At 35.7% G+C, this 23551-nt stretch overlaps 1 protein-coding gene across 1 annotated transcript in view; it reads right to left on the minus strand.

Annotated features, from left to right (window-relative positions):
* Positions 1 to 23551, minus strand: part of DNAH11 (dynein axonemal heavy chain 11) — a 195441-nt gene that overhangs the window by 87668 nt on the left and 84222 nt on the right. Inside the window, exons 44-55 of the mRNA XM_087948111.1 lie at positions 23164 to 23295; positions 21597 to 21770; positions 20601 to 20805; positions 18374 to 18539; positions 15601 to 15703; positions 13337 to 13576; positions 12085 to 12246; positions 10371 to 10564; positions 7856 to 8018; positions 6763 to 6886; positions 5951 to 6093; positions 4203 to 4364 (exon numbers count right to left, since the gene is read on the minus strand). Of these exons, the coding sequence (XP_087804237.1) occupies positions 4203 to 4364; positions 5951 to 6093; positions 6763 to 6886; positions 7856 to 8018; positions 10371 to 10564; positions 12085 to 12246; positions 13337 to 13576; positions 15601 to 15703; positions 18374 to 18539; positions 20601 to 20805; positions 21597 to 21770; positions 23164 to 23295 (1968 nt within the window). The remainder of the gene's footprint in view (positions 1 to 4202; positions 4365 to 5950; positions 6094 to 6762; positions 6887 to 7855; positions 8019 to 10370; positions 10565 to 12084; positions 12247 to 13336; positions 13577 to 15600; positions 15704 to 18373; positions 18540 to 20600; positions 20806 to 21596; positions 21771 to 23163; positions 23296 to 23551) is intronic.

Below are 23551 nucleotides of genomic sequence, written 5' to 3' on the forward strand. Positions count from 1 at the left end.
TGTTGTAGGGATTGTAATGTGTTCTGAGTATCTCTGACTGCTTGATGATAGGAAGATGACAAAATGAAGATGTCATCAAGATAACACTGGAGTCGTATGGGGATATCATGGAGATGAGTAGCTAGCGTTGTGAGAACCTTCGTGAAGGTCCTGGGGGCAGAAGCTAGTCCGAAAGGAAGGGCCACATATTCGAAATGGTGGTTATTATAACAGAATCTCAGAAATTTATAGTGGGAAGGCTGAATAGCAATATGTAGGTAAGTCTCTGTCAGATCTATGGACGTAAGTATGTCATTCTTTCTGATGCAAAGTAAGATAGATTGCAGGGTGTGCATTTTAAACTTGCGATATACTAAGAAACGGTTGAGACATTTCAGATCCAATATTGCACTCCACCCCGCCAAACTTTTGGGAACAACAAAAAGATGTGAATAGAAACCTCGCCCTCATTGATTGGTAGCTACTGGTTGGATGGCTCGTATGTCCAGTAGATGATGGATAGCTGTTTCCATAAGATTACGTTTAACCGGATCTCTGGAAACAAGGCATGACATGAAAAAGTCTGGGGGAGTGGATTGAAACTCCAGTGCAAGACCAAATCTGATCGTGTCTCTGACCCAGGAATCAGATGTTGAGGAGTCCCATTTGTCAGTGAATAATTTAAGGCGTCTGCCAATGGGAGCCGGGTCCAGGGAGTTATCTTGGACACCGGAAAGACCTATTTCCTGCTCCTCGAAAGGATCTCTTGGATTGGCCACCCCTTCTGTTCCTATCCCCGAAGTCGGACCTCTCTGGCTGCTGCCCTGGTCTGAAAGATGGGGGTCTCTGGTATCTGGGTGAGAAGAATCCCTGATAAAAGGGCCGAAAGGATCCCCTCCGAAAGGACTGAGGGTTTCTAGAATCTGACTTCCGAAAAAGAGAAGGTAGAATTTTCTTTTTGTTTCGGGTTTCGACTAGCAGCGGGTCGAGGGCAGGGCCAAAGAGTCTGTCTCCCACAATAGGAGATGAAGCCAGCTTGCATTTGTGCTTAATGTCCGCTTGCCAATGTTTTAACCATAGTAAGCGTCGCGCTGTGACATGTGAGGTAATGGCCCTGGCTGAAAACTTGACTGCATGATAAATTGCGTCAGCTAAGAATTCAGCGGCTGCTATAAGTTTTGCAATATCTTGGTGCACTCTAATGTTGGAATTAGGGACATGCTCCCGTAAGAGACAGAGCCACCTGAGAGAAGCACGGGTAAAGAAGGAAGCGGCCGTGGCCGCTCTGATAGCCCATGTGTCAGACTGATGGGCCCTGTGTAGGGCAAGCTTGGCTCGTTTTTCCTCCGGCTTTAATGCCTCCAGCGCTTCACTGGGAATGGAGGACGAGGACGCTAATCCCACTATAGGTTCATCTACCTCGGGAATATTCAACAATTTTGAGAAATCAGGGGCTTTGATCCTGAATCAGAGATTTAGCTTTGACCCTTGATGTTGAGGGTTGAGAGCTACTACCGCCTGCCATTTTGAATTGAAAGAGATGCAGTATGCTCATTATTCAAAGCGATACTGTTGAGGCGGTTGGCACGCCCAGGGGCCTGATCCAAGAAGGGACCAGTTGCCCTGATAATATCTTATCCCTTGTTTTGTTTTGTTTTTTTCAATTAAGATATATGTATATATAATATGAGTCGTATCACAGTAATAATATCTTTCCTTATTAAGATATTAATACTGAATATTTATTATGATTATGATTATGATTATGATTATGATTATGATGATTATGATTATGATTATGATTATGATTATGATTATGATGATGATTATTATTATTATTATTATTATTATTATTATTATTATTATTATTATTATTATTATTATTATTATTATTATTATTATTATTATTGGAGTGAATGAAAGTCACCAAGATATAGATATAGATATAGATGATATAGATATAGATGATTATATATATATATATATATATATATATATATATATATATATATATATATATATATATATATATATATATAAATTAATAGAGAAACAGCTTGATAGAGTGAATATCCAAACAGCCAAATTAAGAATGCCTGAAAGGCCAAGATAATAAAGAGAGGCCTTCAACAGCTTCCCTGCACAGGCGGACATAGGCCTGGGTGTTCGCTGTTGTGCCGCTGGGTAAGGCTGTGAGGGTTAAGCCAACAATAATACACGGATGGCCTCGAATCTAATAAGAAAATGAGGTGTAATAATTCCTTAGGTTATCAGAAGGAAAAACCTCTGATCGGGAAGGAAAACTACCTCACACAGCTCAAGTTACAAATAGCATGGCCACGTAGTTTTTTTTTAAAGTAAAGGCAAAAACAATGGCCCTTATTTTTGGCGCACGCGCACTTCCCAGCAACAAACTCCCACCGCGTGCGGAAATGCTTCCAACGGCTTCTCCTTGTGGCTAAAAGGAACGGCGGGGGAAGGGGTGGAAAGAATTCTTACTGCTTTCCACACCAAGACGACGTTCTGAGGGGAAAACTCAATGATATGACTCAGATGAGAGCGAAAATGCCCACGCCGCTATTGCCGATATAGAGAAAGGCAATGCAGAATCACAATGGCAGGGGGTAGAACAAGCAGATGGGGGGGCTTGGAGAAATGCCGAAGCCGCCCACCACTTCGGGCACAAAACAGCACTGCCCGAAAATGCAAATGATCTCCGACGACCAGATGGAGAGAGCTAACATCAGGAGATAATAAAGTGATTTGGAGGCTAAAAGCCTGAAAAAACGAGCTGGACTATATCCAAACCTGCTGAGTAATACTCCTGTTTCGGCCAAGGAAGAACAAAAAGCACTGCCTATCCACAACGAGGCTGAGCAAAAACTGGGGAATGCTGGGGAGGAGTCCCATGGAGGAGGAGGAGCATTCCACAAATTAAGCCCAGCCTAGACATGCAGAGACTGAAGCACCTCCCACTACTGGATGCTCTGAACAGCTCATGGGAGAAAGAGCTTTTCCATCTTTGAATTTGCTGTTGGGTTTGCTATGGGTTCTCTCCATTGGTTGTGTTTATCACTTATTAAAAGATAGTAACACACAATTTAGCACTATTCCACCTAACCAATTCCCTCCTGTTTGCTTCAGAATAGATCTTGTATGCAATCAAGTATATCATTCCTCTGTCAAGTTAAAACATTAACTATGTTTCTAATCAGATTCTTATTTGTTTTGTTTATCATAAAAAAAGAAAGCATTACTTTATTTTTTTTATAATTGTTGGCTTTACAATAGAAAACTCTCTATAAAAACAATGAATCTTCTATTCTTATATTACTCTGCCATCAGCATTGACATCAAGTCATCTTTATTTTTTCTTTAGTGTTTAATCAACTTGTTGTTAATTAAAGTACTTTCTTATTCCATTTGGGCCAGAAAGAAATCAAATATTGAAACTAACTAAAAATCTTGCACAACAGGAGATAGAATTTAGGAACATTTTTCCTCCTGGATCATAACTACTTTTAACAAATTATACAGGAAATAATCGTAAAAAAGAAGCTCAATTGTAGAGTTTCATTTTAATCATCAAAGTTAAATTCTGACTTCCTATTTTTTTAAATATTTCAGATTAGCATGAATGCGTTTTGATTGTTTTCTAATTAATTTTACTACCATGAGATAAAAAGTTAAAGACACTTCTACTACTATCTCACTTGATGGGAAAAGGGATTGAAAATGTTCTGATATAAAGTGCCTATTTTCAAAAAATGATAAAAAATTTCTGCTAGGTTAATTTTGACACAATTTTTTTACTCTTAAAATTTAGGAGTGGGTAATTGCAATTATGTGATGGTGTTTTGTTTCTTCTATATTTATATATACAACCAAACTAATGTAATTTTAAGAGACATGCTTCTATTGAAGCTCACAAGCTTTTTAATTTCAGATGATACTGTAAAAGTCAAAAGGTCTGTTAGGATCCTTGCACATTTGCTTCCTTTTCAATTCCTTTTCTTCTTTTTTCACACTTTCAAAGCTATGTTGGAGAAATTGGCTGTATTGTAATACAGAAATATTGTAACCATAGTGAACACTGCAGTTTTAGATGAAGGAAAATATGTGAAGAAACAATAAGTTTTTTCCTCTCCTAGCTTGTCTTATTATTGATCTCCCAGAGAGCTGTGTTGCTTTTACATATGATTGACGAGCTTGAAATTCTGTACCTTAATCCCAGGCATCTCCTCAATGAACCTCCTGCTGACGGATTCCAGGGCCTCCTGCGGCCACTCATGAAACCAGTCAATAGCTGTGCAGTTAACTATGGCTGGGAACTTCCGAGCTCTAACTCGCAATGTGGAACCGACAGGAGAGAAACACAAAATGATCTGTACAGATGAAGAGAAGCAAAAAAGAAAAGGGGGGAGGGAGAGAGAGAGACTGAAGCATAACATGGTAATCAAAGAGAATAATGCAGTCAACTGTGGTGGCAATGAGCCATTGCTATGAGACTCACAAACAAAAATGCAATTTACCTAGCAGCTAATGAATTTAGGCAAATTAGGATTTTAACTTCAGAAAATGGTGTTTTATTCACTTGCACTGAGTTTTGTACAAATCCTGGATTTGATGCATTTGTGGGTTGCTTCCTGGTTCAGACCGGTATCAGTTAATAAGGCTCATTTGTGTTAATCAGTGATGCTAAAACTTAATTGTAGCATTCAGTCATCAGAGCAACTCATCTGACATAAATCACTTCCATATTTCTGATTCCAGGATGGTTCCACTTGATTAAAGTTATTTAATGCAATATGTCCATTCTTGTTTGGCTACATTTTTGTTTTTAATGCAGATATTGCCATTCTTCAAAGCTTCCTACTGATATTAGAAAATCTTGCACAGCCAAATAATTGCCTAGCTATTTAAAAATAACCAAAAATTGTATTTAGCTATCCTCATATTCCAATCCTAACAATTTTATTTTGAAAGAAAAATGGATTTGAAAGGAGCTGTTATCCAATTATGCTTTGAAATTTTTTTCCCCTATGCTACTATCCCCTTTTATTTTTCCCTTTCTTTCTACAAAAACTTACAAAAGTTTTTGAATAAATTAACTGATACATCTTCTCCAGTCCATTGTCTTTACTTATGACCTGTTGGAAGTCTGCACTGATACAGCTGCCTCTGGAAATACTAATTTTGCACAGTAGGGCATCTGAGAAGTAACAACAAGGCAAGTATGTTTCAAAAGTTTTTTTAAAAAAACTGTAAAAACAATATTTTACATTGGAATTATGAACTATTGGAACATTTGAAAACCAAATAAGGACTTATCTATTATGGAATACAATGAAAACTTTTCAAATTCTTGCTGCCGTATTACTATGTTGAGAAAGGTTCAAGATCATCTGCTGCAAATATTGCTGCCAAATTTACAAGTATGAGATTTCCTTATCTCATCTTGAGATCTCCTAAAATTTTATATGGGATTAATGACATATCACTGATTCTCCATGAAAGACTCAGCAACTAATAAACATTCTGGTCATTTTTTTTAAATTAATTTAATGAGCCATCTCATTTGGGGAAGAAATATCCCAATATGCATGGAAACCATTTTGCTATTACATCAGAGTGATTAGAGAATATCATATTCTGATTAATGTACATATCAGATTATTGGTCAAACTTGCAGGCAGATGGAGGCAGATGGATGATGAAAGGATCTCCTTCTGAGACCTTGATTCATAATTCTTTTTATGCAAATTTTTAAAAAGAAAACTAAGTTCTGTAGGCCTCATTGGGTGGAAGACTGAAATTGGCAAGTTGACTGAGAAATTATGCAGTAAACCAAAGGTTAGATTAGCTTATAGTTATCTCTAAATCAGAAAACAGCAATAAATTCTTATGGAATTATTGAAAGAGATGCAAGTAAACATGCTCTTCTTGTAATATTGGAAGAATTAATTCTTACTTTGAGTTGCAGTCGTACTTTATCTAAAAAGAAGTTCCAACAGTTTTCTCTAGTGTCAGTAAGACCAAGTTCATGTATTTCACTCTTCATTCCTGCAATAATGCTATCTCTATCTTCATCAGTGAACAGATCTGGAATTTCTCCTTGATTAAAGCAAATAAGTGTTGCAGGAAACCGATATAATAAAAAGAATATACATGCATTTACTGTTGATATGTATCTTATAAAAATTTCTAATTTCCGCTATAATGTTGCTTACAGTTATAGGGCTATTAGTTTAGTTTTAAAAAGTTATGATTATATATACAAAATATTTATAGATTCAAAATAAACTATTAAATATAAATATGTACTTATGGCAAAGAATCTTTTACTTCAGCTAAACATGAATGAAATTTCTTTCTTTTCCTTCTTTATTATATATATTTTCTGGTTAAAAAGCTAGTATTTAAACTGTCAGAGTTATTCCACTATTAATCTAAAGCATTCACATAAACTATGCTTTTTTCACTCCAATAGAGTTTCTATGTTGAACCTATCAATCCATTCAAAACAGTCAAAGTGAACCAGTAGGAATGTATACTTATGCTCTATATAACCTTATGATTGGTTCTCAAGAAACAACATGGCTACTTTTCAAGCAAACAATGCACAATATTGAACTTACTAGGCTTAATAGATATTTTGTCAAAGAACACCCCACCCACATTGGAAAACATCTCACAGACAAATAACCCCTTTTTAAAGTTCATTGAAACACCTGATAATTTGTCATTGAGAGAATCTCTCAAGAAATGTGTAGGTATAATCACCTGATGCCAACAAGTCATTAATCAGCACAAGAAAGTGTTCATCTGGAACTTGAGCATCTGTCAGCAAAAACACAGTGGGAATGTTCTTGGCACCTGTCTTGATATACAAACTGGCAAGATCTACCTGTAAGGGAAGGAGGTAATTACTCACGTTAACTTAAAATACAGAAACTAGGAGGAAGGAAGCAACAATCAGTGGGAAAAATGCTAGTAATTGGAATGCATTGTTTTTGCATCTCCTCATAATTTATATCCCTTAATGTGACTCATCACTTTTCAGTGATCTTTTTGAAATCTATCATTGATTTGTTTTTTATATAATGGAAATAGAGAATTCAGATCTGAGTGCTGAATGAACATGGAACTTCTCATTATACATCCTTCACTTATCTCAAAAGTGCTTGTTCATTGTGTTAAGACAACACTAATCATGTTTGTTATTTTAAGTACATAGTTGAAATATCTTGAAAAATCACTTAGACCCCAGAAGAAAAGTGCCTGTCTCTCAACAGTTCTATAATTAAGTCTTTATGTGCTTCTCTTACGGTTTGTAAAAGGCTGTGTTACTGTGATAAAAGTTTTGTTGATTTCAGGTAATTTTACTATAAAATTTTCCTAAGAAATCTTCTCAGAGTAGATTCATATGATTAGTAAGTCTATAGTAGGCAACTTAGGTGTAGTTTCATAATATTTAATATTCCTATAGATAATTGACAGTGAAATAATTTGTAAACAATTATTCAGTTAAATGGGAAGGTAAATGAACACAAAGCTGACTGAGGAATTCTGGGACTTGAAGTCTACAAGTCTTAAAGTTGCCAAGTTTGGAGATCTCTGGTCTTGCAGAATTGGTTTTCTCTCTTTGTTTCTCTGGAAGACCAGAAATTTAACACATCCAGATAAACTACCGCCATATTTTTAGTGAGCCTGATAAAACAAGCACATGTAACCACCACGTGTACAAATAGATCTGCATGCATGCCTCACCCCTACTTTCACATCTTGATTCTGAATGGCCCCCAGCCTGTTAGGGCTATGGCTTGCGGGTTGGGGACCCGTGCTCTAGATGATTGAACAATAACACTGGACATACCTTGAGATCCTCTATTGTGTAGTCTTTTCTCAGTGTAATTTGAAATACTTCAAGAGAGCCAAGGTAGGCAGCTAGTCTTGATAAACTTTGTTTTCCGCTGCCACCCACTCCAATCAAAAGTGCATAACCACAAGAGGACTCCAAGATTCTGTTAATACGACATCTGACAATGAAAAAAAAAACCTAGTACATTAGTAGCTGCAGAATAATGTTGCAGTTCTCATGTGGGGATAATGCATCTGGCTTGTGCAAAATAGAAACATTTGATTTACTTCAATATATTAACATTTTTTCCTGATAAACATCATGAAAGGTTTTGACATATTATGATTATTACTCTCTTACTAATATATCCTATTTTTCTATGGGAGCTCAAAGAAGCACATATAGATGATTTTATCCTTATAGCAGTAGTCCTGTAAAGGAGATTTACCTGAAAAATAGAGACTGACTGGAAAATATCCTGTGTACTTTGTAATCAGGTTAACAACAGCAAACAGCCCAATCTAACATAGAACACTCAGTAATTTATCATCAATATGTGACATCCATAAGCGTGTGTGGGGTCACCAACCTTTTGGGCCTCAGGGACCACCAAACTCATAATTTAAATCCCGGGGACTACTAATATGAATTTTGATTGATGGTGGCTTGCTGACATTGGTGAGAGAGAGAGAGAGTGATCTGATCTAACCTCTCTCTCTCCCTCTCTCTCATACACACACATACAGAAACACACAGAATCAGGGGTGGGATTCAAATTTCTTAACAATCGGTTCTTGGGCATGTCCTAATTTGTGGGTGTGGCCAGGGATGGGATCTGACTGGTATAACTACCAGTTCTGTCTATTAGCGTCGCGCGCGCATGCACGAGTCTTTCGAATGCAATTTACAACCTGCTGAGCTGCCCAGACAGCTGAGCAGTGCTGCGTGCAAGTGCACAGCGGTTGGAAAAGCCCTTTTTTCCTGCTTTTTCAACTGCAGCTGTGTCACGCAAAGGAAATAAAAGTCAGGTAAGAGATCGGGCGGCGGGTGGGCCACAACAGCATCAGACATAGAACCGGTTCTATGCCTGTTGCTCTTCGGAGCAACCGGTTCTATAGAGGTGGACAGAACTGGTAGAAACCCACCCCTGAATGTGGCTTGGTGATCATGTGATTGGCTAGGCATGGCTTGTATGTAAATATTATAAATATTTATGTAAATATTGATTTTGTTTTATAAAAGAAGAGCAACTTTTACCCAAAATCAGGCAAAGCAGGCAGGTAGATTGAGTTGCTCACAGAATCACAGATTCACTTAGAGATCTGTGTTTCTGCCATCAGCTATCTGAGTCTGCAACTGAATAATAGAACCTTCAGTCCTAAGGGAGGTTCTAAAGATCTAAAGATTAGAAGAAAGCAAGAAATCCAACAATTTCCTGCTTTCTAACTAATCTAAATCTCCCAGCACAGCAGAACAGCTGATGGTGGGGGGGAAAAGAAGAAGGAAAAATAGCAACTTAACAGGCAAGTTTGCCAGGTAAGGAGTGAGTGGATGGGGAGGGTTTCCGCGGGCCATGTGGGCGGCACAGCCTTGTGTTCCCACACAGCCTGGATTAATTGCTTTGGGGAGTGCTATGGGGGTGACATTTCTCTGTGGACCACCAAAATTTTCTTGCGGACCACCAGTGGACCACGGCCTACCAGTTGGCAACCACTGCTATAGTGTCAAAATTAACAAAATGGTTGATGAAAACTGTGAAGCAAATTCTGCTCCCTTTTAATACATGCATTCTGTCCCATGTATAAAAGGAATCAACCATCTTGCAACCATCTTGTGCATTTTAACACTTCCTTGATAGTGAAATGATCAACTGGATTTTGTTTTTGATTTTACTGGAGAATAGATAAGCAAATAGGTGTGGATATGTATATGTTATATGAAAGATAATAAGCAAACAGTAAGAAATATTTCTAGTTTCAAATATCATTTTCGTAAGGACATTGTACATGAGGCTACAGGGAATACTGAGGGCCAGATTTCTGAAAGGCCCAATTGTAAGGCTTAATCAAATCAACTTGCTTTTTAAAATACCTTAAATATAAAAAGGAACCCTCTATGGGGCTTGGAAAATCACAAAGTATATGTTCAAAGGTTGCCCCAGATCACACTTTTTGTATCATTGTTATACCAATGAATGTGCAGGAGGTGTGGTGGTGCAGTGGTTAGAATGCAGTACTGCAGGCTAATTCTGCTGACTGCAGTTTGTCAGTTAGATTCTCACTAGGTCAAGGTTGACTTGGCCTTCCATCCTTCCGAGGTCAGTAAAATGAGAAGCCAGATTGTTGGGGGCAATAAGCTGACTCTGTAAAGTGCTTAGAAAGGATTGTAAAGCACTGTAAAACAGTATATAAGTTTAAGTGCTATTGCTAGTCCTACTCAGCAGCAGAAGATTTTTATGCCTTGTTCATGTTTCTCTCTCTATAAATAAATAAATCCAAATATAAAACACCCCATATAAACATTTACTTACACATGCTGAATAGCATCCTCAAATAAAACTAAGTTCATTGATGCATTTATTTCATTGTAGTTTTCTAGAGCTTCAAGGAGTATCTTCCTCAGCATTTCCCAGTCTTTGACAGGCATATAGTTATGGTCTGCCACACCATTTGCAAAATGACAGTAAATAAGAGGTTTTTGAAGAAGAATATGATCTTCCACATCCTAGTAAGTTAGCAACATGACATCGAAAAAAGAAAGTTAATATTCTGAAATGAATTGCAAATTATTTTGCTAGTCAATCATTTATTGTTGATTAACCATAAGGCCACATCAAATATCTTCTAAAAAAAGTTTCAATGTCAAAACATTTTACAGTTGCCGCAACCAAAGGTTTTATTCTTAATCTCATGTAACCTTCTTTAACAAGATTTATTTGGATAAAATGAATAAGGTCACAAGAATTTCTATAACTGAGCTATTTACCATTTAAAAATAATTTATTTCCCAATGTACACTATGATATAGATTTTCTTAGTTTTTTTCTAGCAGCTTTCTTGTGAATTCAAAGGAAGCAGTTCATTTCACTAATGGCAGAACAATCTATAGGTGGCTGTTTACAAAAACTGTCACCTATATTCTCAGTCTCTGAATGATATATTTATCATTTATTAATTTTGGTACATGTTCTTTTTAACTTTTATTGTCAGTGATTAATGTTTGTCTGTTTTTCCCTTCATTTTTCTTTTTTCTCCTATTTTGGAGACAAAAATTTAAGAGATAATTTAAAAACATTAAAAAGATAATGACAGCTAAGAGTGCCAGCTTTAGCATTACAGCAGCAGTGATCCATATGGATAACTGAGTTAGCATTATAGGTTTCTGCCATTATAGCTTTAATTATGTATACCTTATAAAAGGAAATCAGAGTGTTCAAGATCCTGGTGTGGAAGGAGGCTCTAACTGCTTTGTTTCACAAGGGAGAAAGGAATAATAATTTAAGCTTTCTCTGAACATTCTTTTCTTCAAAACTATTTTTCCCTACTTCAATAAGCCTACTTATTGAAGTGGGAAACTAAAACTAAAAAAGCAGATTATTTAAAAATAAATAAAAGAATTTAAATAGTTAAACTCTTTTTTTTTTTTTGCTTGACTGTATTCCAAATTCTCTCATTTACTAATGCCCATCAGTTAACTCTGCAAGAAATTAAAATATATGTAGTTAAACAATATATTTCCTATGCAGAACTGTCTATAAAGAACATTTTATTTTCTTCTTACTATAAATATATGCGGAATAAGGGTGAATTGGTTTTATAATGATCTGGGAATATGCTGTTTCATGACACAATTTTAAAGGCAACCATACATCAAAAAAGTTAAAAAGACACGCTGTTTGGGAGCTTCACAAATTATTAAAATTCCTTTTAGTTAGAATAAAATAATATTGCTATAAACAAAACAAAACCCTACTTAGCAGTCAGAGATTTCACTGACAGGATGCCTTTTTCCTGAAAAGAGCATAAATATGGGGCTCCTAATGAACTCTTCTCAAACCAAACAGTAATCCTATGTCTTTATTTACTGTAGATGTATTTTAAATGCTTATGGTTATAAAAGAAAGTAGTATGTTACATTAAAGTTTTTGTTGCATGTATTTGTATTTCATTTCTTTTTCTTGGAACTTAAAAGATTAAAAGAATTTCCAAATAATTAGTGGTAGATATTTAGTACTAGTTATTTACCTCAAAATATTTATGTGCAGTATCTATCAACTTTTTATAAAACAAATTGCAATCTTTTTCTTCTATCAATTTATCTCCATAAACACGTGAAGACTCATGAAGCCACAAACGAACAAGATCATGTGGATGCTTCAGACACTCCAGTTTAGCAAACCGAATCCCCTTAAATAAAAAAAGGAAGTATCATAATACACAATTAGCAAGATATGCAGAACATATAAAGTGGTACCAGCAGCTCGCTTTTTAAACTGAGAACTGCATGTAAACTATACCTTCCAACAATTACATGCCCAGCTATTTTGGGACTGCTTTTTCCTAATCTTATTTACATTCAAAATAAAAAATTTTCTTTGTGATTATGCCAAACTATCAAGGTGAGAGTGGGCACCAATACATACATTCTTAAGACAATCTTAAATGAATGAAGGCCCAAGTTAAGTTCTGACAGTATGGTATTACAACCAATATTTCTCCTTGTCTTCAAATAGAATCACATTTATTTTAAATGCAATAAATTGATTTCCTCAATCTATCAGAATGGAGCTAGAAGAGACCTTGGAGGTCTTTTAGTCAAGGCCCCTGCTCAAGCAGAAGACCCCATACCATGTGACTGTTTAGTCTCTTCTAAAAATCTCAAGTGATGAAGCAGCTACAACTTTTGATGGCAAGCTGTTCCACTGGTTAACTCTCCTCACTGTTAGGAATTTCGGGTTGCTTCTCTCCTTGATTAGTTTCCATCCATTGTTTCTTAGTTTAGTTTTACTTTATTGTCATTGCACCTCATACAACGAAATCAAACACCATCTTCAGTGCACATCATGACCATGACCATGAAAATAAACACAAACACACACGCTTCACCCTTCCCACATTGAACCGGAAATGCTCAACACCACACCAACACTACACTATATAGCAGCCCTGCTCTCTGGTGTTTTGGAAAATAAATTGACCCCCTCCTCTTTGTGGCAGCCTTTCAAATACTGGAACTACTGTCCCCCCTATTCCTTTTTTCTCTAGTCTAGCCAATCCCAAATCCTGCAACCATTATTCATATGTTTTGGTTTCCAGGCCTTTAATCATTTTAGTTGTTTTTCTTTGCAATTTTTCAAAGGGTCAGCATCTTTTTTGTAACATGGTGACCAAAACTGGATGCAGTATTTCAGGTGCTGCTTATTAAGGATTTATAAAGCATTATTAAATAAATTCAATTTTTGCATGCAAATAAGTAAGAGTATTACTCCTTACAGACCTGGAAGATGTTAGAGAGATCTCGGAGGTTGAAAATGTAATGGAATTTAATAGCTGTGGGGAGAAAGCTCTGAACCATTGTCTGGTGAAGCCATATTGCAGCTTGAATCAAGGAAGGTCCATGATTTAATATAGATGAGTTAAAATTATACAGCTGAAAATGGAAATCAAGAATCTTGCCATAGATGGTGCTCAGAGCATCAGCAGAGGGAAAATTCATAGCAAACACAGCAAAATGTCTCTAAAATATGAAGATATTAGGTTTTAGTGATACTGTTATATGAATAGCTACTTAAGAACACAATTGTGAACAAAGGACAATAGTTAATAAGATACATTTGGCATAAGAATCCTCATGCAATTTTATTTTCAAGTCTACAAAAGAGCTATTTCTAAGTAAACAATTTCATATGATGCTCACATAAACAATAAAAATGAAAAAAGAAATCTAGGTATAACTGCCCAAGTATGTAAATTCTTATATGACCACAAAGGTTCACTGTCCTATTGCAAGACTTTGATGTCCAGTGCAAGGACACTGTGTTATTCTAGTCCATTATCTAAGGTCATAAGGTGGTCTGTTTAGTTCTATTTTCCAGAACTTTGCACTACAAAAATCCATCCCTGTTTACATGATGTATATGGAATAACTACACCTGCTTAATAGCAACTAGATCTATTATGGTTCTATTGGAGGCTGTTATTTGAAGAAGAGAAATAAATGCTATGAAAACATGATGGGACAGAGAATTGAGCTCCTTTCATGGTCCAAATACCTAATCTGCACTCCAGGAAGTAGCGGAGCTTTAATTGCATGGTTTTAGCTGTCATCTTGACTTTTCTAACCCTCCCCCTAGTGGGTATCCCTGATTACTATGCTGAATTTCAAGTTTTAAAGTGGTAGAAAATAGAATAACAACCCTATTTGTTTAAGCTCTCTATTCAGACATGCTTTCACTCAGATAACCCTCATGTTTATAAACACCTCTGTCCTCATAGAAATGAACCAGAATTGTGAGGTGTTTTAATGAGTTGGAAGCTATGCATACTACTATACTGGCAGACCTTCTTTTGCTATCTGTCAGTCTCCTGTTTCCACCAGAGTAGAAACTGATATGCTCCACATTTATCTTTATTTTTATTTATTTATTTGTTTGTTTTTTTGTTTGTTTGTTTAGATTTGTCAATCACTTACAAGATAATAGGTATAAGTATATACATAGTTATGAATATATGAAATGGGTACATATAAGAAAAATAAAAGAAACAATAGGACAGGGATGGTAGGCAGCGTTGGTGCGCTTATGCATGCCCCCTGCAGACCTCTTAGGAAAAGGATGAGGTCAATAGTAGACAGTTTAAGGTTAAAGTTTTTGGGATTTGGGGAAGAAACCACAGAGTCAGGTAGAGTATTCCAGACATTGACCACTCTGTTGCTGAAGTCGTATTTCCTGCAGTCAAGTTTGGTGCGGTCATTGCCTTTCATAGTCATCTTGAAGAAAAAATAATGGTCTTTGCATTCTTTCTTCTGTTTAAAAATGCATTCACCTGCCTAGATTAAAAAATTCCAAAGGCAGTAACAATAACAACAAAACTAAAAACTTTGGGGATTATTCTGAAAAAAACATTTTTAGTGGCCTTCTACTGAATGGCCTCATTTTGGTGTTCTTATGATTAACAACTGAAAGCTATGTTCAGTCTCTTTGCGTTACTGGAATTGTTTTGTCAAAGAGTCATTTGACAAGTCTTTTGTAAACTGAAATAAATTTTAGGCAGCTGTTTATATTTTAAATATATATGTTATGTTGTTTTATGCTGTTCTGTTCTGTTGTGATAGTTATTTTATTATTACCTTATATTATATATTATTATATGACAAAGGTTCAAACAGTCAACAGATGATTTTTCCCAGTAATAAAATATGGCTGCGAGAGTTGAACCACAAGGAAGGCTGAGGGCTGAAGAATTGATGCTTTTGGATTGTGGTAATGGAGAAGACTCCTGAGTACCCTTGGGCTGCAAGAAGATCAAATCAGTCAATTCTAAAAGGAGTCAACTATTCTTTGGAAGGATAGATACTGAAGCTGAAGCTCAAATATTTTGGCCACCAGATGAGTCATTAGAAAAGCCTTGCTGTTTGGAAAGATTACAGGCAAAAAGAGAAGGGGATGAAAATATAAGATGGGTTGGGTCCAAAGAGTTAGATAAAAGTTTGTGACTCAACGACAAGAAATATACTTCAAAAAATCCAATTCATAATCTTACTTGAAGTCGTGGGTTGATGGTAAAACTGCCAACAGTGGGGTTCATGCAGGCAACATACTGACAGTGATTAATTTCTTTCACAGTTAATGTCTGCCTATCATACCTACGGAGACAAAAAGTGTTTTTAATATTTATGATTGATTTAAAAGCAGAACATCCTCCTAGATAATAAACATGTTGGTCTCACACAATAGATATGGCCATCAGCATCCATCAGTAATTAATCAAAACTAAATCTCTAGAAAACAAATACTACTATATTTAAAATTTAATAGAAATTTGGAAAAGCATAAATGAAATATTATGTACAACATAGCATAACAAGCATTTTCATCATAAAGAATATATATTTGAGTTCAACATGTTAACTTCTTTTTCTTTTTTACAATTTTTTATTTAACATTTATGCAATTAAAAACAAACAAATAAACACACACACACATACACACGCACGCACATATATACATTTTACAGTTAGCTTTAAGCGCTGGTTACACTTGTATTTTCCTATTATTGATGTATTCTACCTTGTTACAATAACTTCCTCATCCTTTTAGAGTCTTTAGTTCTCTATAAACTTTACAATTATTTGCACATCTCCCTTATTTTCTTCAACCAATCAAAAGCAGATATTCCATATTTTGTAATAGTCACTATCTTGATTATTTTTTAACTGTTTGGTTAAACTGTCCATCTCAGCACACTCATGCATTTTTTAAATTATCATGTCTTCTGAGGGGATGGTGGCCAATTTCCAATTTTGACCAAAGCTTTTTCTGGCCGCAGTTATGATATGCAGAATCAGATATTGGTCTTTTCCCCCATTTTTGGATCTATCATGCCTAATAGAAATTTTCAGGTTCAAATTTTAGTTCTTGTTTTGTTATATCCATTATCCAAGTTCTAATTTTTTGCCAAAACTTCTGTGCACGTGGGCAAGTCCAGCACATGTGGAAATATGTTCCTTGGATATAGTTACACTTCCAGCAGTTCGATGGCAAATTGGGGAACATCTTAGCTCATTGCGCTGAAGGTAAATGCCAGCAATGCACCATTTTATATAGATTTTCTTTATAGAAAACTGACATAGTTAATCTATAATTTTTCTGCCAGATATGTTCCCATTGGTCTAGGTTGATATTATGGCCCACAGTCTTAGCCCAAACTATCATACAGTCTTTAACTGTTTCCTCTTTTAATTTATAGTCTAATAGGTATTTATAAATTTTACATTCCTCATCCAGTGCCTTTGAAAGAACAAATGTTGTTTACTCTTTCCATCCCACATAAACGCATGCCAGCCAAGTTGGAGTTGCATGTTAATAATTTCATAAGACCTAGCAATGGCTAAAGCAGGAAAATTGCAGAAAGGACAGAGGGTCTAATTCAGACTAAGACCAAAGCTTAAAAAGAAATTCATACAAAACCAAAATTGAGAAGACAGCAACAGACAGCAAATGTTGTATCTGCAGAGAAGCTGAAGACCCAGTGGACTAGTTAGCTGTTGCAAGAAGAGTACATAAACTGACTACAAACAATGTTATAACAAAGTAACAACAATGGTGCATTGAAAAATCTGGAAGAAATACTTGCCAGGATGCAGAACTGGTGGGATGACAAAGTACACAAAGTAATAAAAAAGCTAAAGTGCTCTGGGACTTAAGAATTCAAATGAACAATACTTACTGTGTTTTCCCAAAAATAAGACTCTGTCTTATTTTCTTTTAGACCCAAAAATAAACACCAGGTCCTATTTTCAGGATATGTCTTACCTGCTTACCTTATGACCACTGCAGCCAGGCCTCCATGCCCCGATATCTATTGTGTCACTTCCTGACTTCTTCTGTGGCCGCTCACAGCCACTCATGGCCAGATGTCATGTGGTGTATTACACTGGTGCCGCCACTTGTGGCAGGATGCCGCATGGCTCATCATGCTGTTGCTTATGGCAGAAAGCTGTAGCACATGGCATCCTGCCACAAGTCATGGCACTGGTGCAACCTACCATGTGGTGACCGGTCACAGAAGTTGAGCAGCAGCACAACAGGTGTCGGGGTGTGAGAGGCCTGGCTACAGTGCTTCTAAGGTAAGTGGGTGCGGGGCGCATAGGGGAGCTCTACCCCCTGACTTCCACCCTACCTTGATTTTTACACCTCGCCCCATTTCATACAACTAGACAGTGGGACAGAGTGGGTGGGATCTTAACAAGGGCTTATTTTGGGGGTAGAGGTTTATATTAGTTGCACACATAAAAATCAAGATAGGGCTTATTTTCCTAAAGATCTTGTTTTGGGAGAAAAATGGTATCACATAACACTTAAATCTAGTTAGTGAATATTGCAGCAGAGTAGAAGAAAAAGAACTGGAGAAGATAATAAAAGGCAAAGATTGGCAAATAGAAATAGAATAGCTAAAGAAATGAAAGTACTAGGTACTTTGTGAGTTGTAGTATATAGGTACTGGGTGTTTCAGGTGCAAACTCAAAACAACTAGAGGACTATCTACTTGAACCCCATCAGTATTGATAAAATCTGATAAATCTCCATCATTCAATTGCAAAAATAGCAAAAGGCAACTTTACTTACTGGAAAGCTTACATTTTGCAAAGATGCCTTTAACACCATGAAATGACGTCTACCTATCCAAAATCCTTGAGGAACGATAGGTTAATTAAAATACTAAATCCTGTCTAAACATCTGGCTGACTGCGCAACCAACCATAATAATAAAGACTTACCAATGTCTATAGCCAACCATAATAATAAAGACTTACCAATGTCTATAATCTATGTGCTGCCGAATTAGTGTATGAGGCTGAACTGTCCCATAAATGTCCACTTCTGGCATGTTCAGGTCATCAATAAAATAAATTAATTTTTTGTTTCCCACAGGACCATAGTTACGACCAGCTTTTTTCTCTAAGGGTTTTTCAAGAATTCCTAAAATGTGTTATGGTGCATGATTATTTAATAATATAAAATAGATCTATAATTAAAATGCAATTATTTAATACATTTATATCTTGCTTTTCTATTAAAAATATAGAGAGTAGCTTTCCAACAGAGGCATTCAGGAAACATCACAAATGTTCATGAAAAAAGTGCTTAAGCCACAAAATAACCAAGTAACTTAATACAAAAACAGAAGAGAACATTGTACTCAAATTAAATTACTCTTGTTAGAACAGTGCTTTCTTCATCCGTTCCAGATTGGAAATGTTTTCTGTTCATTTTATAACAGTGTACGATGTTGACTTAAAAAGAATTTGCACTGAACATAAACTGTGCTACTCATTGATTGGAACCTGTTCTTTTTTCTGACTTATGTAACACAGCGGTTATTAACTATTTAAAAGTGCATTTTCTTTTAAAAGGCACTTTATTACCAGCAAAAGTTAATAATTATTTGAATCTCTTGAAGAAACATTGACTGACATTCATTTATTACCAGTAATAAATTATTTTAAAGTATAATCATAATTTGAAATATAATTATAATGTAAACTGAATGAATTATAAATTGTTTGCTGATTATTGGACAGAAATATCATTAAGTATTTTTCTTAAGAACAGTTAAACCTTAACATATTTAATATCCTTATTCATAATTAGTTTTTTATCTCTTTCTCCCTCACTTGCACTGACATATATATCACATATTCACAACATGTACCAAAGAATAATACACAGAACATATATGTTACTTCAGTTACCCAAAAAAATGTCTTTCATGAGCTTTATTCAGGGTTATCACTATCCTGCCATAATACTAAAATTGGGTACATGAGTTTATATATACATAGCATGTGTTCAATGTACTATAATAATCTTATTAAAACAGTAGACACATCAAATGAGTTTGGTGACCTTACTGCCATATTTTAAAGTAGTCAGTCTTGAATTATAGTTCTCCAAATGGTATTAACTGGTTTGCAATTTTGTACTCCTGAAACTTTTTTTAGCTGTGCTCTTCATGTGTAATCTAAGCAATTATAAAATATTCCAGAAACATGTTTACAAGTGCATGAGTATGAGGTGTGCTATATTTTAAATTAACAAAGTGCATTAATTCTCTTCCTAGGATGTTAAAACTTTTGCTATAATTCTAAATCAGGATACTTGAAAAAGAAAGATATGTGTTTTCAATATGTTTCCTATTCATATTTGCAAATGAGAAAAATTTGAACAAAGTAAATATGGTTGCAATCCAGCACCAGCATTTTATGTGACAGAAGGATCACGTCCATGTCCATTTTGAAAACAGCTCCCTGTAGCCAGTCCTTTTACTGATAAAAACTATGACTTATATAATAAGCAGATGACATATCATTATATCCTTGAGCTCTACATAGGCCTATATTAAATTATAAATGTTTAGATGTTGCAACTAAGGCAAAAGATGACAGGTAGAAGAATGGAAGCCTGGAGATGACTGCCATTTGTTTATCATGCAAAATTTAAAATGCTGATATTAAACTTCAAATTATTTAGGATGTCTGAAGATGTCTCCATTGTCTTTCTAATCTAGAGTTCTGTAGAGGGTTTCTCACCACTGGCTCCAAAACTGTGGAATGTAGTTTCTCAGCTTTTTGCCACCATTCTTCCTTTCTTAGAAGACCAGCCAAAATATAACCTCTAATTTTGATTTGCTTTTATGAATGATTTTTAACAAATATTTTTATTAGTGATTATTAGTTGCCTTGAATCTTCACACTGAGTGGAAAGGTACAGTAGAACAGTCAGAAGAAACATTCTGAAAGAGTATTACAGAGTAGGAAGGGATGAGATGGAGGATACAGTATAATATACTTGGTTGCTGAATAATTTTTACATGCAGGAATTTTTTTTTTTAAGGGAAGACAAACAGAAAGGGTGAAAAGGAAAGGGCACTCAGATCAAAAGAGGTAAGAAGCAAATGCAAGGTCAGTAATAAAGAGCTCAGATGATTATACACTAATGCTCAAAGGGACAGCCTGAACAATAACAATAGAGCCGGCTTACTTTGTAATGTTGCTGAACTGGTGTAATAGTTGAATGGAACTTTTGAGACCAGAAAATCTTTTGAAAGGGTGGCCAGGCATTTCCCAATAAGCAATGTTTTGCCTACCCCAGCATTTCCAACCAGCATCACTGGCTTGCTTTTTTCCAATAGCAGTTCCACAAAATATTTAAGACATGTGGTTTCAGATGTGTGAACAAGCTCTGCCTAAAACACACACACAAATACACAAACCAGTGCAGGTAGTCAGCATATTGATGTTAATATACTACTGAAATCTATTTACATTTTTAAATATCACTTACTACAGAGTGCAGAGTCAATGATTATGTACGTTTGTCCAATGTAAAAGTTTTAGCATTTTTGATTATTTGTAAAGATCTGAAATAATAATTTTTGATTATTTGTAAAGATAGGGACACGGTGGCTCAGTGGCTATGACGCTGAGCTTGTTGATCGAAAGGTTGGCAGTGGTTCGAATCCCTAGTGCCACGTAATGGGGTGAGTTCCCGTTACTTGTCCCAGCTTCTGCCAACCTAGCAGTTTGAAAGCACATTAAAAATGCAAGTAAAAAATAGGGACCACCTTTGGTGGGAAGGTAACAGCGTTCTGTGTGCCTTTGGCATTTAGTCATGCCGGCCACATGACCACGGAGACGTCTGTATGTGTTTTTTCTCTTTTCTACTTTCACTCACATAAAGAAATTAGAAACTTTGCTTTAGGTCACTGAAATGTAGTTCCATGAGCTTCTTTCACGATATCCTTTGTAAAGAAATGGAACTATTAAATGTTCCCACCATATCAATTTAATTGGTTTCCATTAGTTTCTTTCTCCTGTTATTAGATGTAAAACATATAAAAGCAGCCCTAATGTGTACTGTACACAGATTTTAAAAGAAGCATGCTTTTAGGAAAAAAATGAAAACAACAAAGATAAAACCTCAAAGCCCCCACATTCATCTCTTATTATTTATTAACAAGAAAACAAATTAAAATACCTGAAAGGGTGTTTCTGGATCCATGACAAAACTGCTAATTTTATCATTCCAAGAGAAAAATTTCTTAGTTTTGGGGTCAAGATAATAGTCAAATATTGTACCATGAGAAGGAAACTTCACAAATTTCATCTCTTTAAGCCACCATTGGCTAAATTCAGCTCGGTAACTGTAAAGCTATAAAATATTGATTTTGTTATCTAACTGTATATATGATACTGTACAATCATTTAGCTATTAAGTGTACATTGCCTGGGAACATATATCAATATTGTGAAATAATTTAAATTGCATTCTATCAAACATTTTCATTGCTTCAAAATAGGAAAATATTTCTACTGGGGAGAGTTTCTTTAGATGATTTTATTCTTAAAATCTAAACTAGTTACCAAACAATCTAAACCTGTATGTGGGTTTTCTTAAATTCCATTTTCTCTAATTCCATTTTTTACTAATTATGAATATTTTTGAAGAGAATACGAAAAAAAAATCATTGAATATATCTATCCTAATAATTTTTGGAAATTATTTTGATTTATGTGATGCACAGCATACATATTTGATTACATCTGTGTTTTTTCATTTTCAGTAAAAAAGTTCCTGCAGATGGTCCAGGTAGTCCTCAAGTTACAACAGTTCACTTAAGCAGTCATTCAAAGTTACAATAGCCCTTTAAAAAGTGACATGGCCATTTTTCTCACTTACAACTATTGTATCATCTCCATGATCATGTGATCAAAATTCAAATGCTTGGCAACTGATTCATATTTATGATAGTTGCAGTGTCCCAGGGTCATGTGATCACCTTTGTGAACTTCTGACAAGCGAAGTCGATAGGAAAATCAGATTCACTTACAACTATGTAACTAACTTAATAATTGCAGTGGTTCACACATCAATTGTGGCAACAACAACAAAAGATCCTAACATGGAGCAAAACTCATGTAACAACTGTCTTGCTTAGCAACAGAAATTTTCGGCTCAATTGTGATAATAAGTCAAGGACTATATACCGCAACTTACAACTTTCTACCTAAACACCTATGTTAGCTCTATGGAACACCTCAGATCCAAAGGAAACAAGGTGTTTTAGACCATATACAGCTGCAAATGTGTCAGCTTGCATTTCCTTCAAATAGCTGTAGGTATTACACACACCCTCTTTTTTCCTTCAAAGCTAACCTGATGTGTTATTTCTTATAGTATACTGATGTATCTCTGATGCCAGTTTATCTTTGTTCAGTTTATTTACAAACAACTTGTGCCACTTATGACCTTTATTGTGTAATTTATTTCTCTTCAACTTCCAGCCAAAATATATGAAAAATATAAGAGCCCATTCAATTCTTTTTAGTCTTTCTTGAAGGATCATGATCCACTCTGAAATTGGTAATATTATTTATGACATGGAGACTGCCTCTAACATGAATAAGACATTTAATCCATCCTCTTTTACTGACTCTGTTGGCTGTATTTTTATTGCACAGGTGAAAGACCATATACAACAGTTTGCTTACCTGAACAGCCCCCCGCCAAATTTGGAATTTAAACAAGTTGATTTTTGACATACCTGGTCTTGAAATAGAGCCCCACCAAATGCCCACACACAGGCGAAGGCAAAATATGTTTCATATAGGTCTCTAGGTCCATCAGGGGACATATTTTCAGAGGTCAATAAACAGTCAAGGAGAGTACAAAGAGTCTACACACAAAAAGAAGGAAACAAGCCAGAGGAAAATTCAAAAGATGGAGACATATATTTTGTGTGGGTCCCCAACCACCGGGCCACGGACTGGTACCGGTCCATGGAACATTTCCTACCGGGGCGCCGGTTTGCTGGGCGCCGCCATCTTGTTTGACGAGAAAGTGCTTCCGGGTGAGCTTTTCCGGTTGGAAAGCGGCGTTTGGGTCCTGAAGGAATCCTCACGCCTTAGTTTCATCGAAGTGGGGGGGCTTCG

This window comes from Notechis scutatus, chromosome Z (assembly GCF_049901735.1).
Source record: "Notechis scutatus isolate UNSWTSFEM ecotype Mainland chromosome Z, rNotScu1.2, whole genome shotgun sequence".
Taxonomy (NCBI): Eukaryota; Metazoa; Chordata; class Lepidosauria; order Squamata; family Elapidae; genus Notechis; species Notechis scutatus.